Source organism: Bos javanicus, chromosome 25 (assembly GCF_032452875.1).
Source record: "Bos javanicus breed banteng chromosome 25, ARS-OSU_banteng_1.0, whole genome shotgun sequence".
Taxonomy (NCBI): domain Eukaryota; kingdom Metazoa; phylum Chordata; class Mammalia; order Artiodactyla; family Bovidae; genus Bos; species Bos javanicus.
In genome coordinates this window covers 37,956,637-37,973,033 of record NC_083892.1, presented here as the reverse complement: position 1 = coordinate 37,973,033, position 16,397 = coordinate 37,956,637, and the positions used below count along the sequence as shown (strand labels likewise).

The window sequence follows — 16,397 nt, the reverse complement described above, 5'->3', positions numbered from 1 at the left end:
TAAAGAGGAACCACCCAAAGCATAAGAATACACCTAAAGCTTCCAAACTACCAAAAAGGAAGGAAACGATCATCAGACGTAAGGCTGGGAAAAAGGGGAAAAAAGAGAATGGAAACAGAAAATGCTGAAGGTGGTGGCAAAGTCCAGATCCACCTGTCGTCACCAAGCAAACGGGCTGACTCACCTCTTCCTCCCCTTCAAAGTTCCCTGGTCTAGAAACCAGCAACCAGAGACTCAAGGCAAGACCAGGATTTTTACAAACTTTTTAAACAATTTATTAGTCTTATTTTCCAGTAAAATATTCACATAATGTCAAAAGAATGGAATGACAGAGGTGTAGCCGACTACCTTAATTCCACATAAATATTTAAAATCTAAAAACCTCAGGAATCATCAGACTGAGTAGAAATTTGACTCTTCAGAGCAAGTATTGCTTTACTATTGTCATTAATCCAGTCAATAATATGACCAATGACCAGCCGTGGGAAACAGCATGCCTGCTGAGTTGCTTTTTAAAAGATGTTTCACGGAGCCCTTGTCAAGTCAATCCAGGAAGAATATGTTGTTGAACTGCGTTGCGCAAAGCTTCTTGACCTCTTCTGCAAAAGGAACAGAAAACAGTAAGGGAAGAAATTCTCACTTAAGAGGTTATAGGATATAGATCGGTACCTTATTCTAATACTTCTCTGGGAATAAAGTTGGAGATAAATAAAGGTCTTTAACGAATTTGACCTTAAATCTTAGAAGCCTTGATATGTTTGTAAATTGAGAGAAAGATAAAAAGGCTTGATACACAGGAGACTTTCACACTATTTAGCATCTCTTCTTTGGGCCTGACAGGGCGCAAACCCGAAGTGCCTAAGACATCCATGAGTTGGGGGTTAGGAGTACAACTTCTGAAATCTTGAGGAATCTGACACAAGCACACAAACACTCGAGCACAAACACTCAGGACAGGAGCTGACACAAGCACACAAACACTCGAGCGGCAGCCCTGAGCCGAGGACCAGGAGCTCCACAGTGGCGCCACCCTTTGGACGTTAAGCTCAATTCCCGTTTTCAGAGAGGCGTGTGTTAACTGCCGTCGTTCCTAATGCAGCAACTATTTTTTTTTTTTTTTTTATGCTGACTTTCTGCACAAAAGGTTTCTTTTTATTCATTAACATAGGCAAAGTTATTTAAGTCAATAAATTTTTAAGGATTTTTCACACGTCCTGATTCTTTCCACTGCCAATCACCATAGCTCCTCCAGGGTTGTCATCTTCAAGGTAGCCCTTTCAAAAAGTTCAATGCAGCAACTATTAACCCTAACCACTAGGCCACCAGGGATCTCCCAAAATGCACATTTTACTACATGGTGTATAAAGCCATGGGATTTTTTTTTTCTTCAGCATTAGAGAAAATAAATTTCTTCTGGCCTGTATCAAGTTTCCCAAGAAATAGGCAAGTTTTTCACATACTTTTTCAAGGAACTAAGTTACAGAAAAAGAGACCAAGTGATGGTTTCCTTTGAGCAACAGGGGCCTCTGCTTAACAACCTTAACAGTCACGTTTGCTGTTTACATGCTCCATAGCACACTGAAAAGAGAGTCTGTGAAACATCAGCAGCATTAAAATTCTGCTCAGACACCAAACCCTACTTACCATTGACTTCAATCAGGTTTGCATTTTTTTGATTCAAAATAACATACAGCTCCCTCTGGTCAGACTTCTTCCCAACAACCCAGTAATCACTCATGGCTTTCACGATGATTTCTTCATCTTCGTCCACTCTGTAAGACAGGAGTTTCAAGACCAATTGTTTATTTTATATGTACAGCTGGACTCTGACAAACATTCTGAAATAAGAAACAGGAAACCTGAGCGACCTGAAAAGGTCAGGGAGTCAGTCCCCTGTGAGTGACCAGCCACTCCCGGGCTTGATGACATTCACCCAAGAAGGTGGTCAGGCCCTCTGAAGGGGCCTGGGATCACTTGGTGTTTGGAGCTGATTCTCATTAGAGAGCAGACACCTAACTGGAGAGGGGGTGAGAATTACCTTGTGAAATCACTATTGATGTCACCCAGAATCTTCATTAGATCCGGATGGACAGATGTGAGTGACACGCTGGGTGTCTTCCTCATGTGAACTGTACTTTTTTCTGCTAAATTCATATGGTTGAAGTAGATAAACTTAAACTGGGGTTCTTTTTCAGACCTGTGAACACATGTTATTCAGATGGTAACATTCTGAAAGAACAATTACACGGAAAAGAAAGTTTCTGAAATACCATAGCATTACCCCAACTATACAGCCACAGTGTCAAAACCCTGTGTGTACAATGGCTAAGGTTGTGTTTTCAATGGCTAGGCCTTCAAATCAAGAACCTCAGTTAAGACATAACATTCGGCAGTAACTTCTTGGATATCTGTGACGTATTCAATATGACTGAATTTCCCAATGAGCTCAAGTATGCATTTTAAAAACCAAAAATATTTTAACTGTGATGATTTTCTTACAAGTACAGTGTTTTATAAACGGTAGTCACTCAGTTATTTGCCAACTAAAGAAAAACCCGGACTGGCTCACGTCACAGCCAGCTTCACCGGGAACACTTCTGCACAGGAGGCCGAGTGCGTTCCGTCTGCACAAAGCAAAGCCCTGCTGACCACCACTGCCAGCGTGGACCTCACAGCCTGGGCAGGGCACATGGGGAGGGGTGCACGAGGCCAAGACCAGGGGCGGAGCTGGCAGGCCTGACCCCACACACTCACCCCGCCATCGGGGAGGGCAGAGGGGATGCATTAGCCCCAGCCACCATTGTGGGGCAGAAAAACCCGGGAACAGCTACCTAGGAAGCCCTGCAGACAAGGCCAATCAACACGTGTGTCATCTGGATTCAGAAAACACCATCCACGTTCTAAGTAAAAGCCACCCTGATTCACCCAAAGCCAGTGAAATGCTTGAAAGTAACCAGGAAGCAGAGTACAAACCCAGACATTCTCTTGTTGATGTTAAACTGCTCACAGATGTCAGATGCCAGCACTGTGAGCTGGGGCCCCACGATGCTGTCCAGTCTACGGCAGAAATCCAGTGTGGGCTGAATGGAGGCTACGAGTAATTCGAGAAATACTAGTGAGTGTCGGGGGCCAGGGGTTAACGAGCTCGATTTTCACTTCACTGTCTTAACAATATGCAAACTACTGATCTGGGAAATAATGAAATGATCAGAGCCCTCTCCCCTCCGAAATAGAAGAGACACAGGGCTCAGAATTAGTTATATTTAAGATGAAAAAGAGGCAAAGACTCATCGCACTGTCAATGTGGACTGCAGCATGCCCTGCGGGGTGGTAAACTGACTGGCTGCCCTCAGTAAAAGGAAGGTCAGATTCTTATTTAACAACCACCACAGCAGCACTCACGGCCCGGTACCGTTGGTCCATACAGGTATTACCTAATTCTAAAGCTCCTTTGAGATGGGCGCTCCCTGTGATCGCATCATGGGCAAGAAGGCACAGAAGCAGGCAAGCTGGGACTTTAGCGATATTAGAAACAGCGGAAGCCCTCGATGGGCGATAGGGCTTAACGCGGCCTCCGTGTTGCTACGACAACATATCTATCATTCAGGAATGGAAGGGAGCAAAGTGTAAAGAGACAAGGCTCAGACACACGTGCGTACCTACCATCGATCATAAAGCACACAGCTGCGCTCATGGCCTGGGGTGAAAGAAACCAAGATTAGGACGTGGTACAAAAAGAGGACTGAAATAACCGAACGCAGTGGCCTCGTTTGAATCTTTTTTTAAACATATCAACTTTATAAGGACTTTCCAAAGTCAGCTGAAGGAATCTAGATGGGGCTGGATATTAGATGATATTAGGGAAGTATTATTTATTTTGGTCAGGCAGGATAATGGCAGTGCTGACGCTAACACAGACGCCCTTAGTAGTTAGAGATGCAGAATGAATTCTGAGGGGAATGACAGGATGACTTAAAACGCGCTAACAAAAAAGCAAAATGTGTAGAGGCGAGAGATATTATCACCATAATGTTAATCAAGCTCTGTGATACATACCTGTGTATTCATTATTCTAATATGCTTGTGTGTGTTTGAAAAAACCCCAGTAAATTAATGTCACCTGGCTTGCTTTTTTATTATAGCAAATACTGCAGTTTTGATGGGAGTAAGTAGCGGGAACCTACAGCAAGCCAGAGCGTAAATAGAACAGCCAAAAAATATTTACATTTATCAAAGTCGTGTAATAGTGTTAAAAAAAAAAAAAAGGCCAAAACAGAACATGTAGGCTTGGGACTTCCCTGGTGGTCCTGTGGTTATGAATCTGCCTTCCAGGGCAGGGGACAGGTTCAGTCCCTGGTCGGGGGACTAGGACTCCACGTGCCTTGGGGCAACTGAGCCCACATGCTCTAGAGTCCGTGCTCTCCAAGCAGAGAAGCCTGTGTGCCACAGGAACTCAAGGCAGCCAAAAAAAAAATACAGGTTTGTGATGAAAATGCAAAAGACTTCCTCCTCTGAGGCCTGCTCCCCCGGCAACCACTGTGACTGTCTAGATAATACGGCTACAGCACCATCACCCTGGCTGTCGTGACGGACGCGGCTCCTCTTCAGCCATCACCCCTGCCCCCTGCCCGGTTTAAGTCACTCTACTTCCTCCGCTGGACGGTCACCTTGCAGCCTCAGACGGCTCAGTCCTCACGCCTCCAGTCACAGCCACTCTTTCATGAGGGCATTAACCTCCCCGTGTCCCTGCACCTCTCCGCACCTCCCCTTCTCAGCCTTGTTCAGCTCTCACTTCATGTGTGCGTGGTCAAAGCTAATGACATTTATGCTCCTCTGTAACTGAATGGTAATTACTATTTGCCCATAAAGAGGCTGCAGACTGGGTGGCTTACAGGCCGGTTCCACCCAATATAGGTCTTTCTTTTTGTTTCAAGTCATTCTGACTTAGATGCCAACTAGTTTGCTACCAAAATCCCAATTTCCAGCCTCTCCTCAGGCATCAAGAGACCTGGGACCACGGCTCTTCCCTCTGGCCACCACCTGGTCTCCTTGGGACGCGGCCCCTCTGTGTGACACAGGGTCCCGAACCCCGACCCAGCTTGCCTCCCTTGTGTCTGCCATCGGACATTTGTGTGCCTGACCCCTTAGAAATTTATTTAAAGAAAAGAAAACAAAAAAATGGCCCTTTTAAAGTCTACTAAAAAAGTTGAAGAATTTCAAATACATTAAAAATGTACTTGGAAAAGTAACACACGAACCCCAAGGACCATCACTTTCTCAACAACCGTCAACTCACGGATAATCCTGCCCGATTCACCGCCCTGATTCACATATTAATAATCTCTCTCCCCAGGGAAACATCGTAATTGGAGAAAAATATAAAAAACAATCAAATTTCCAGAGGGAAATTTTCCTCAGGGCAGACAGCAGATGGAGAAACGCTTATAAAAGGCAATCTACTACGACTTAGTATTTTAGTCTTTTATTACAGCTGTGAATACATATATTAAAAAAGAAGCAAGACCTCAAATCAGTAACAACCTCCCATCTTAAGAGCTTGGAAAAAAGAAGCGCAAACCAACCACAAAGCAAGCAGAAGGAGGGATATGACGACTGGAACGGAAATAAACTGGAACAGAGAACAGAAAAACAAGAGGAAAAAATGAAACCAAAAGATGATCCTCTGAAAAGAACCACAAAACTGAAAAACCTTTAGCTGGCCCATCTAGACCAAGGAGAGAAAAGACGCACGTGACTAAAAGGAATGAGAGGGGAGACTGCACTACCGACTTTAAAAGACAATAGTACAAGCCTATATATTATGACAACACTGACACCAGCAACTTGAACAACCTAAAATAGACAAATTCCTAAAAAGATACAACTACTAAAACTGACTCAGAGGAAAAGAAAATCAGAAAAGACCAATAATAAGTAAAGAGATTAATGAGTTAAACACGTCCCCAAAGACAAGTCCAGACGTAGGTGGCTTTACTGTAACCAAACATTTGAAGAATTCACCCCTGTCCTCCAGAAAGCCTTCAAAAACAGGATATCAACCTTATACCAAAACCAGACAAAGGGAAGACTTCAAAACGAAAGAGAACAGACCAGCAACCCCTCATGGCCCTGAGCTCACGCAAGTCAGCTGGGCCTCTGGGAGGTCTCTGGGAGGCCAGCTACAGATAGTCGGCCACGAGGGTGGTCAGCGGGGCCTGCACCCAGTCTCTGGATGTCAAGGCTTGGGTGAGCCTCCCTGGAAGGCAACACGCCCTACGCTCTGTCACCTGGCTCTGCTGGGAGAAACAGGCACTGTGCCGTCTGCACGACTGTCCAGAGGCCAGCTGGAAGCCTGAGCCTGGTCACGAAGATCAAAGACCCTCTGCGCCGCAACTAAGACCCAACATAGCCAAATAAAAACCACCCAACCTGACATAAACAGGGGGCTTCCCTGGTGGCTCAGTGGTAAGAATCCACCTGCAATGCAGGAGACATGGGTTCAATCCCGGGGTCAGGAAGATCCCCTGGAGAAGGAAATGGCAACCTGCTCCAGTATTCCTGCCTGGGCAATCCCGTGGACAGAGAAGCCTGGCGGGCTACAGTCCATGGGGTCGCAGAGAGTCTGAAACAACGTAGTGACCACACAATGTAAGCTTACATCCTGACAAGCCAGTATCCCGACGGAAACTCAGACCATCCTTGTGAATTAGCGAGCCCACAGCTTTAACGTAAATTTACATCCTGACGAGACAGTATCCCGACGGAAACTCAGACTATCCTTGTGAATCAGCGAGTCCACAGCTTTAAAAGCAGAGCGGAGGCAGAATCCACTGAAGGGTGGGCAGGCGTCAAACGACAGTGGCCTTGACGGCCTGACCTGTCCACATGCAGGACTTGTGAGTCATGGCCGCAGACAGTGACCCTCTCAAATCACGGAGCTGTTCCACGGGGACTGAAAATAAACCTCTTACTCCAGAAAGCACCCATTTCGAGTTTTACAATAACCAGAACGTGCGAGGACACTGTTTCAAGGATCATGTGAGAGGCCTGCACACCAACTGGTGTACCTGGTGGAAGCTGTGCCAGAAAGATCTACTTTAGCATCGACCTGTAACCCTGGAGTGAGAGACGACTGTTACCTTATAAACAATTAAGTGCAGAGCTTCGTAAGTGTCGTCTGTATTTACAAAAATTTTGGGGAATCTGCATTTTGCTTCTGGATCATTAAGGTTCAAGGGGCCAGTGAGGAATCTGAAAAGCAAGCACAGAGATGCGTTGATTCAATCAGGCAGATACAAGCAGGAATATATAAACAGTGCATTCCTATAAAGGGTGGTAATACACACCCCCTTTTTTTGGGGAAGCTAGACACTACTTAGAAAACACCATATCAGAAAATAAAAAAAGAAGAGTTTTAATTCATTGCAACCAAAAGGATTTCCTTTGCTGATTATTGTCAGCAAAGCAGCACAAAGGCAGTTCAGTGTTTGTGATTTTATCTTTACCAGAAAAGATAATAAAACCCAGTACTGTCTGTCAGAGGGCAGGAGTCCTACCTTCCATAGTGTTGGAGGTTTCCTGGCATTTCTGCCCTTATTGGAGAATCCCTTCCCGCCAACTGTAAACAGATTTAATATCGACAAGTGACTTCTTAGATTTTCTATATTCAACGCTTTGAGAAACAGCATTCGTATCTACTGGTTGACTCCATGCCATGTATCTGTATCAGTTTCCCATATTCATCCCCACCAAAAAAAAGCGGCAGGGGGAGAAGGATTACAGAGGAACAGAAAGGACTCACTGGTTTTAACCAGAACTTCATTGTACCCCAAGTTCCACATACGGGCTTGACAGCAATAACCGAAGGCTGACGCGTGCTAGGCAATGACATCAATTACTCAATTTCATCTTGTTTCACCCCTGTGGGGAATGCCCTCTCCCAATTTTCCAGAAGCGGAAACTGAAGTTTGAAGAAGTTCACCAATGCGGCCAGCTCCTGAGTGGAGGGGCCGGGTAGCAAACCCAAGCCTGTCTGACTTCAAAGTCCCTGCCTTTGGTCATGACACTGTGCCTCCTTGTGGGCTTTTATTTGTATCACATTCCTGGTTTCTTCTGCTGAAGATACACTATTTCAATATGTGTAGGAAATGAAAAAAAAAAAAAAAATCCAAATCTAACAGGCATGTTAGCTGAAGTTTATTCTTCTAAAACTTTTTGATGTTCTTCTAGCCTATGTAAGGTTTTAGCATACAACTTGAAAGACTGAAAAGCACTGTCAAATTTGACAGTAAAAACACACAGCTAACTCTCACAGATGCAGCCTGCACTGACACAAGTCCTCCCATGCCCGTGTTCCCGCTGCCCTGTTGTACGCTTCTGTTTTAGAAGTCTGGCTCTTTAGACGTTTAATAAAGCAGCAAGAGCTTGCAGCTGCTACAACAGCACCGCCCCTCCGTGGGAAAGTCTCCTGAGGGTCCTTCTGAGGGTGTGCTTGAAAGCAGGTGCTTTAGCATCAAGCGGATCCAGAGATCAAGTCCTGGCTCTGTCGCTTACTAGCTGGGGGGCACTGGGTGAGTCATGGGGGTCTCCTTTCTGTAAGATGGAGGTGAGGTCCCCAGCTCTCAGGATGTCATGAGATAACGCAAGCTTTCTGGGTACGTATACTGTGTCTGGTGTACAGCATATACTCCAGCAACGTGAGCCACTGTATTCAAACTACCTAGAAGGGAAGTCAGGGCAGGACTGGGTCCTTCTCAAAACCTTGAGATTTCTTATCTGAAAGATATTTTCCTGTTTCAAGGCGTGGCCTTAAAAAATAGAGCAAGGGAGAGTGTGTGTGTGCACGTGTGCGCGCATTCACCCTTGGGTCAAAATGATAATTTCATGGCTTATGAATACTTTACCTAATTAAAGCTAAAAATGGATGCTTTGGGGAAAGCACTGTGGTATTATTTACAGTTTTCTGCAGAAAAGTGGGAGAGTCAGTGCCATAGTGGAAAAGCCAGGCGGCAGTATAAAATCAACTCAGGACTGGATCTCCTGTTTGTAGGTGCAAAGACCACTGTTTTGTCCAAGATCGCGGGCATTCTGAGAGCTCCCAGAGCCCAGCCTAAAGATCCAGTTTTCCCTCTTACACCTCTGCAACTGCATTTGAACAAAATGCAGAAAAGCTGGCATACGCAGCTCTCCATGCTAAGTGGCACAAGAGGTTTCTACACCTGCAGATTCCATGTTACGGGGATTCAACCAACTGCAGGTTGAAAACAGGGAGAAAAAGCTTCAAAGTTTCCAAAAGCAAAATGTGAATTTGCAACACGCTGGCACCTACTTATGTAACGTTTACATTGTATCAGGGTTTTTCTTAGCACGCCCCCGTGGATACCGACAGACAGCTCCATCACTGAACATCACACTAACAGTGTAAACTGTAGATGAGAACTGCCCCCCACCACGTCCCTCCACTCCCCTAAGTACCTATTTATCCATCTCTCTAGAGATTAGTACCCCATCTTACCTCAGGTTCGATATGCCTTGGAAACAGAGACGTGGTGAGGTATTTATATAAAATTCTCATGTCGTCTTGTTCTAATCCACTCCTGCAACATCAGAAAAGTACTGTGTTAAAAGCCTGGAATTGGTTTTCCGTCTTCCCATTGTTTTGTGATTAAACATCATCTCTGACTCTTTACGTGGGATTATCCAGGGAGCGTCAGCAGCTGATGGCCACTCTGCTCCAGGTACCAGATTTCTGGGCTACTGGTTACGCTTTCTCTCACCCACCACCCTGAATACAGTGTACGCTGTGGACAAGGAACTTGGTCCTGTTATGTCTCAGACATGTACGTGGGTTTTAATTCTCTCAATTTCAGAGTAGGCAAAAAGTGGGCAGAGAAAGAAACAAACTTTCAGGGAAACCATCCACTCTGAAATGAGACAAAAGTAAGTGGCACGTGGAAAAGTGCAGAGAATCCAGCAGGCGTTGTTGGACTTGATCCAAAATCAGGTTTTCATTTTGTGTGTGTGTGTGTGTGTGTGTGTGTGTGTGTGTAATAAAGTTTTATTAAAGTATAAAGGAGACAGAGAAAGCTTCTGACATAGGCATCAGAAGGGGGCTGAAAGAGTACCCTCCTGGCTAGTCTTCAGCTGGATGTTATATAGTCATTGCTGCTGCTAAGTCGCTTCAGTCGTGTCCGACTCTGTGCGACCCCATAGACAGCAGCCCACCAGGCTCCCCCATCCCTGGGATTCTCCAAGCAAGAACACTGGAGTGGGTTGCCATTGCCTTCTCCAAAAAATCAGTTTTTCAGGTAAGGATATAAACAATGAGTCTGTATCTGGGTTTTTTTTTTCCTATTAAATTGAAATCTCCCTTGATAGAAACCAAGCCTCTGCGTGACACCCCCAAGGCCCTTGAGGCCCTCTCTTCTTTCCCAGGGAAGTCGCAGGTTATGTTAGCAGCCTGGTCTGTCAGCACAGGAACACTCCCTGCCATCAACATTCACAGAGCACAAACGAGGAGCCCGAAACACAAACCCCAAAACAGAATGGCTCTGAGCGAGAGGGCCTTCAGCGAGCCCCGCCCCCAGGAACCTCAGTGGCTCCTCCAGGGCAGACCCCCCTCAGCTGCAAACAGCTCGGCCCCCAACGAGGCTGGGGCCCCGGAGGGCTCATGCACATTCACACAGCTCTTCGGGGGTTAGTCTTCGGTCATTGAGAACATTTAGTAACAGTTTATCTTTGCTTCTTAAGTAGCAACACTTTTATCAAAGAAATTATGTTTTTGTCCCTAGGAGACAAGACCCAAATATAGCTTGATGACAGCGAGTTAATTTCCTGATTTTATAGTACCTTTAACTTCTTGGATGTTTTAAAATAGTAGCTTCTTTAAAAGAAACTATGAAAATCACATTTACTATGCTAGTTCTTTGAAGATGTTTTTGGAAAAATACCAAAATCAAAATGGGAGTCGTAAACCTAACATTTTCTCCATCATTCATGGAACCAGTTTTAAACTCCCCTGCTCAGTAATTTTAAACAAAATTACCTTAATTTTGGTTTAAACAATCACTGCCTTATTTTGACAATATCTAAAAAGGTGCGTCCCACCCCACCCCACTCTCACCCCCACCCCCGGCTGTTATTTCCAGTTTGACAACCTGCTATCAATCCAGTCACTGCTGTTTTTATGATCCTAAAAGATGGGAGTACCTACCAGATGAGTTGATCATTATAGAGAAAGGCAGTGTACTTGACTATACTCAGGCTTTCTTCCATTCTGTTAATAAAGGACTGGATTTTCAAATAAGTCATTTTATCCAATGGGAAGAAGCTGATCCCACCAAATATGTCGAGTAGATCGCAGGACTGCAAATGCAACGTTTGCAAATACTGCAGGAAAAAAATAAAGCATAAAACTTACTAATAGCACATAGAAGCTAGTACTCTGGCAGCTGAAAATAACAGTCTTAATTTGTGGTACAATTACACACTAGCAAACAGCACATTTACAAGATCAACATGGAGGTGAACCACAGGGAACTGGATATGGAATCAATACCAATTTCAAAAAATTAAGTTCAATGTCATTAGTGTCCTTTCAGCTGTGTTTTCTCTCTGTGAGGTGTTAATTCCTTATTAGTGCTATGCAGATTTGACTGACCTCTGCACATGGTATTATGGACCATGTTATACTAACATCACACTGGAAGGCATGCAGTCAGTGATGGTGGACAGGAGAGGAATACAGACGGAACAGGAACCAGGGGACAGTCAGAGTCGATGATTATGATCATTAAAGTGAAGAAACAAAGAAAAGTAATTCATAGAAACAAAATAATTGAAAAACAGACATTAAAGTAGTACCGGGAGAAAGATCAGTTGAGACTCATTCCTCTAAGACACACTGAATTTGACCAGGGATACTTCCCTGGTGGCTCAGATGGTAAAGAATCTGGGTTGGGAAGTATTCCTGCCTGGAGACTTCCATGGACAAAGGAACCCGGTGGGCTACAGTCCATGGGGTTGCAAAGAGTTGGACATGACCGAGTGACTCACACTTTCACTTTTTTCAGGGTAAAATATGCAAAATTGACACTGAAGGAAAAGGAGAACAATGTAGGGGGAGAAAGGTCACACTCATGACCACTAAGGGGAAAAAATCTGTTACAGCCGCACACTTCACCTTGAGTCAGTACAGATGACGCATGTTTAATGAACACAATCGATCCATGAGAACGTGCGACTTTGCTAATTAACCAATCCACCCCAAGAAGTTTGCTTTGCTTTGGAGTAAGCCCACACTGACAGACACAGGTGGGTCAAGGATGAAGCCAGAAGACATCTCCAAGATGCTTTAAGGAGCTGGGCACAATTGTCAGGAAGCTCTGATTCACGAGCACAAACCAAGGGACTTCCCTGGCGATCCAGTGTTTGACTCTGGGTCTCCAATGCAGGGGGCATAGGTCTGATCCCTGGTCGGGGATCTAAGGTCCCATTTGCCATGTGGCAAAATAAATAAATAAAAAATAAACTAAAGGTTAAAACTGGGAAAAAAAAAACAAAACAAATCTAACCTATTTCCTCACCGGTCTGATTCCGTCCCACTATGCCTGAGTCTCCACGCCAACTCCAATTTCTAGGTTTGTTTGTATGTGAGAAGCAAACTTGTCTGTATTTCTCTAACAGTCAGTTTGATAATTACCAAGATTACAAATAAAATTCCGAATACTTACTCGATGGAAGAATTTCTCTAATCTTTCTTTTAGGAGCTTGACACCTCCATCGTCCATGGCTCTTAGAAATGTACCATTAAAAAGCTAATGGTGTAAAAGATTAAGAAAAAAACATTTTTGTCCTTCAATTTCCCAATACAACAAGTTCTTCTTTCTCTTTTACATAATTCTGCTTATTTCATTCCACAATTCTTTTTGAATATAGAAAATACTTACATTAGAAAGTCTGAGTTATAAGTCACAAAATACCAAAACACTGTTAAGGGATACTGAAATTTCTGTAAAATCACCCAATTGTTCTGGGCATTTTTAAAAAACCTGAACTCACATCTAAGTTTCACTTTATATAAATAATATTGCTAGACTTCTTATATCGTACAAATCTTTGCACTCTCTACCTTCCTTAAGAACATGGATTCTATCATTCACTGATGCAGATATACTCTTAGGACAAGTCGGGGAAGAGAAAAGGGCTCTTTATTGCATGAATTGGTACAGGCATAAACCTCAATACTGCTTCACAGGCCCCATTATTTCCTCCCCATAACAGACACGTAGTCACCTTACAGTCATGATAAAGAATTAAGAATTATTTTAAATGACCCACGTAAATTGGGGTAATCGGCTGGACTCTCAACCTGGAGAACATGTCGTGCTTACCTTGTACATGCTGTAGCATTGTTGGAGCACCGAACTGTAAACCTTGTCCTACAAACAGCACAGAAACAGCACAGGTCTCATTCGAGGGAAAACAAAAAAATGATCGATTGCATAGTAAAGGTATAGTGACTCTTGGTAAAGCAATATAACGTTCATACACATGGGCCTATAAGAGTTGTGTGCTGAAACGAAGAGGTATTTAAATTCAATTATGAACCCGTAAGCCTAAGAAAGGCTATGACCAACATAAACAGCATACTAAAAAGCAGAGACATTACTTTGCCAACAAAGGTCCGTCTAGTCAAAGCTATGGTTTTTCTAGTAGTCATGTGAAGATGTGAGAGTTGAACCACAAAGAAAGCTGAGCGCCCAAGAATTGGTACTTTTGAACTGTGGTGTTGGAGAAGACTCTTGAGCGTCCCTTGGACTGCAAGGAGATCCAACCAGTCCATCCTAAAGGAAATCAGTCCTGAATATTCATTGGAAGTATTGATGCTGAAGCTGAAACTCTAATATTTTGGGCACCTAATGGGAAGAACTTACTTATTGGAAAAGACCCTGATGCTGGGAAAGAATGAAGGCAGGAGGAGAAGGGGATGACAGAGGATGAGATAGTTGGATAGATATCACTGACTTAATGGACATGAGTTTGAGCGAGCTCTGGGAGTTGGTGATGGATAGGGAAGCCTGGCATGCTGCAGTCCATGCATGGGGTCGCAAAGAGTCAGACACGACTGAGCGAGTGAACTGAACTGAAGCCTAGTTCGGCAGTTCTCTCCAGTAATTCTTGGCTGGAAAATCCCATGGACAGAGGAGCCTGGCAGGCTAAATCCATGGAGTTGCAAAGAGCTGGACAAGACTGAGCAAACAAGTCTAATTTTTAGGAGGGCTTCAAACACGGATGAATAGAGGAAGGCAGTGGTAAGAGACAGCACATACACGTTTTTATACGATTGTGCTCATGGAAACAACAAGCACAACATTCCCCTGTGCTGACCTTGAGAAACTTCTGCCAAAGTGACAGAAGTTAAATCTGAACAAGTCAGTCACTCAAGATAGTAACAATTTTTTTCCTAAAAATATGAAATAAAAAATGACACATTACCAGCAACTCCTCCTCCTGGTATTCAACAACTGGTTTTCCATCTTTACTTTGCTTTTCAATGATAGGATTCCGAACAACCTACAAATTTTGATTTAAGAAATCAATTATATGCGTTTTTAAATTTTCCCCTAACTTAAATAAACTTGAACACGTCCCAACACCAAAATTTCTTAAAGGAGCCCCCAAAAACAAATACACCAAACAGGAGTTTGATTTTTAAATTGCTACTGACTGTACTGTAATTAACCCACTCCAGTGTTCTTGCCTGGAGAATCCCAGGGACGGGGGAACCTTTTGGGCTGCCGTCTATGGGGTCGCACAGAGTCGGACACGACTGAAGCGACTTAGCAGCAGCAGCTGCAGTACTGTAACTCTCCTCTGATGCAATGACCAGAGGACTTCCCTGAATTCCTAACGGTAAAGATCACCCATAACTGTATAATACAAATTCAGAGAAGTGTACTGTATATGTAAATACCATGACCATCCAGAAATTTTCTTCTGGTTCGTTGAAGAACTGTCTGTTCTTCTGCGTATGTAAAGATTTTGCAGGTTTTGATGGACTAAAGGTCCTAAAAACGGTAAAAGAATATGTTAGCGACAATCCCCCAGTGGAGGTTTTAAGAATTCACTGAGCTCTGCAAAAGCACATTGAAAGATATTACCTTGTAAACTGTACAATAGCTTCACATAATCCAACGTTTCTAATTTTTTCATTCTTTTCTACTTCATTTGGATAATAAAACAAAATTTTATTTTCCTCCTAAAGTATGGAGAGAGAGAATCACATTGACATAAGCAGTTTGTCTGTCTTAGCTGTCGACAATACTTGGTATCAACCTCTCATGTCATATGTGCTAGCTGGCAAGACAAAACAAAGGCCCCTTTTAGAAAAACAAAGATTATCTTCTCTTCAGGGTGTAACAAACGCCCACCTGAATGAAAGGCAATTGTGATATTTGCTAAGTCGTATGCCATCTGAACTAAATTAGACAACGATGCTGAAAACTCCATCTTTGGATTTCTTTCTCCATGCTAATTTGTAATACATCAACGCTTGTAAGAAACAAGTGTGTGCACGTGCACAGACATACACCTCCCCACAAATTAAACCCAGCAAGTTCACAAGCATTTGGACTGGCAGCCTTTAAAAGGACCGTGATTTCCTGCCAACAAAACTTGGCGCCGGACATCCTTTGAGGAAGTTACCGTCCCCACCTTAAAAAAGTAATGATAAAAAAACCAAAACAAAACCATCCGCTCCCATCCGACTTAACTTATTAATTCGGAAAAAAAACTTTCCGAAGATCCGCCAAGCCTGCATTACAGGACTACCGTCTCCTACTCTTGTTTTAGTTTCTAGGCGGGGGACTTCCAGCAACAAAGACAAAAGCTCAACTTTAATCATCCAGGGTTGATGTTAAAGAGAAGACAGACTCCACCTGTGTGATTAACCCGACGAACCTTCACTCAATACACAGGCACTGATCTGGGACCTGCAACCAGACCCTGCCCGCGTTGTCTGGGCCCTGCAGCACACCCAGCACAAAACAGTCCGATAAAGGCCAGTCGATAAGGGAGACTGACAAGCGACGACCCCAGGCGCACCCCGCGGCTGCCCGGGCCGGACCCCATCCGGCAGCCCCCCTACCCGGGGCCCTCTGCCACCCACGGACGCCCGCGCGCGGCCCCGCTCCACTTACCTCTCCCTCGCGCGGCCCGAAGCGCGGGTTGTAGATGAAGAAGCTCAGCAGCGCCGGCGGGAACTGCTTCTCTTGGGCCGCTCCTGCGCCGGCCCCGGACGCCGCTGCCGCCATCCCGGCCCGGCCCCCCAGCCTCGGGAGCCTCCCTCGGCCCGCCCAGAGACAGCTGCCGCCGGAAGACCGCACTTCCGCCTCGCT

General features: G+C 44.4%; 1 protein-coding gene across 1 annotated transcript; it reads right to left on the bottom strand.

The window, feature by feature from the left end:
• Positions 1-251: 251 nt before the first annotated feature.
• On the bottom strand, positions 252-16,397 carry CCZ1 (CCZ1 homolog, vacuolar protein trafficking and biogenesis associated). Its single transcript, XM_061402240.1, has 15 exons — positions 16,200-16,397; positions 15,162-15,259; positions 14,975-15,068; positions 14,497-14,574; positions 13,392-13,439; positions 12,732-12,815; positions 11,213-11,388; positions 9,515-9,596; positions 7,557-7,618; positions 7,140-7,251; positions 3,664-3,697; positions 2,974-3,091; positions 2,039-2,197; positions 1,645-1,772; positions 252-599 (listed from the first exon to the last, which is right to left on the bottom strand). The coding sequence occupies exons 1-15, from the start codon at positions 16,311-16,313 to the stop codon at positions 544-546; spliced, it is 1,443 nt and encodes a 480-aa protein (XP_061258224.1). The 5' UTR covers positions 16,314-16,397; the 3' UTR covers positions 252-543.

Bases quoted from the DNA above. Each gene is read 5' to 3' on its own strand.
- CCZ1 (XM_061402240.1), bottom strand. From the start codon at position 16,313: ATGGCGGCAGCGGCGTCCGGGGCCGGCGCAGGAGCGGCCCAAGAGAAG. The intron at 15,260-16,199 runs GTAAGTGGAGCG...TCCATACTTTAG, and splicing joins TCGGGCCGCGCGAGGGAGAG to GAGGAAAATAAAATTTTGTT. The intron at 9,597-11,212 runs GTAGGTACTCCC...CTGATGTTGCAG, and splicing joins TATAATGATCAACTCATCTG to GAGTGGATTAGAACAAGACG.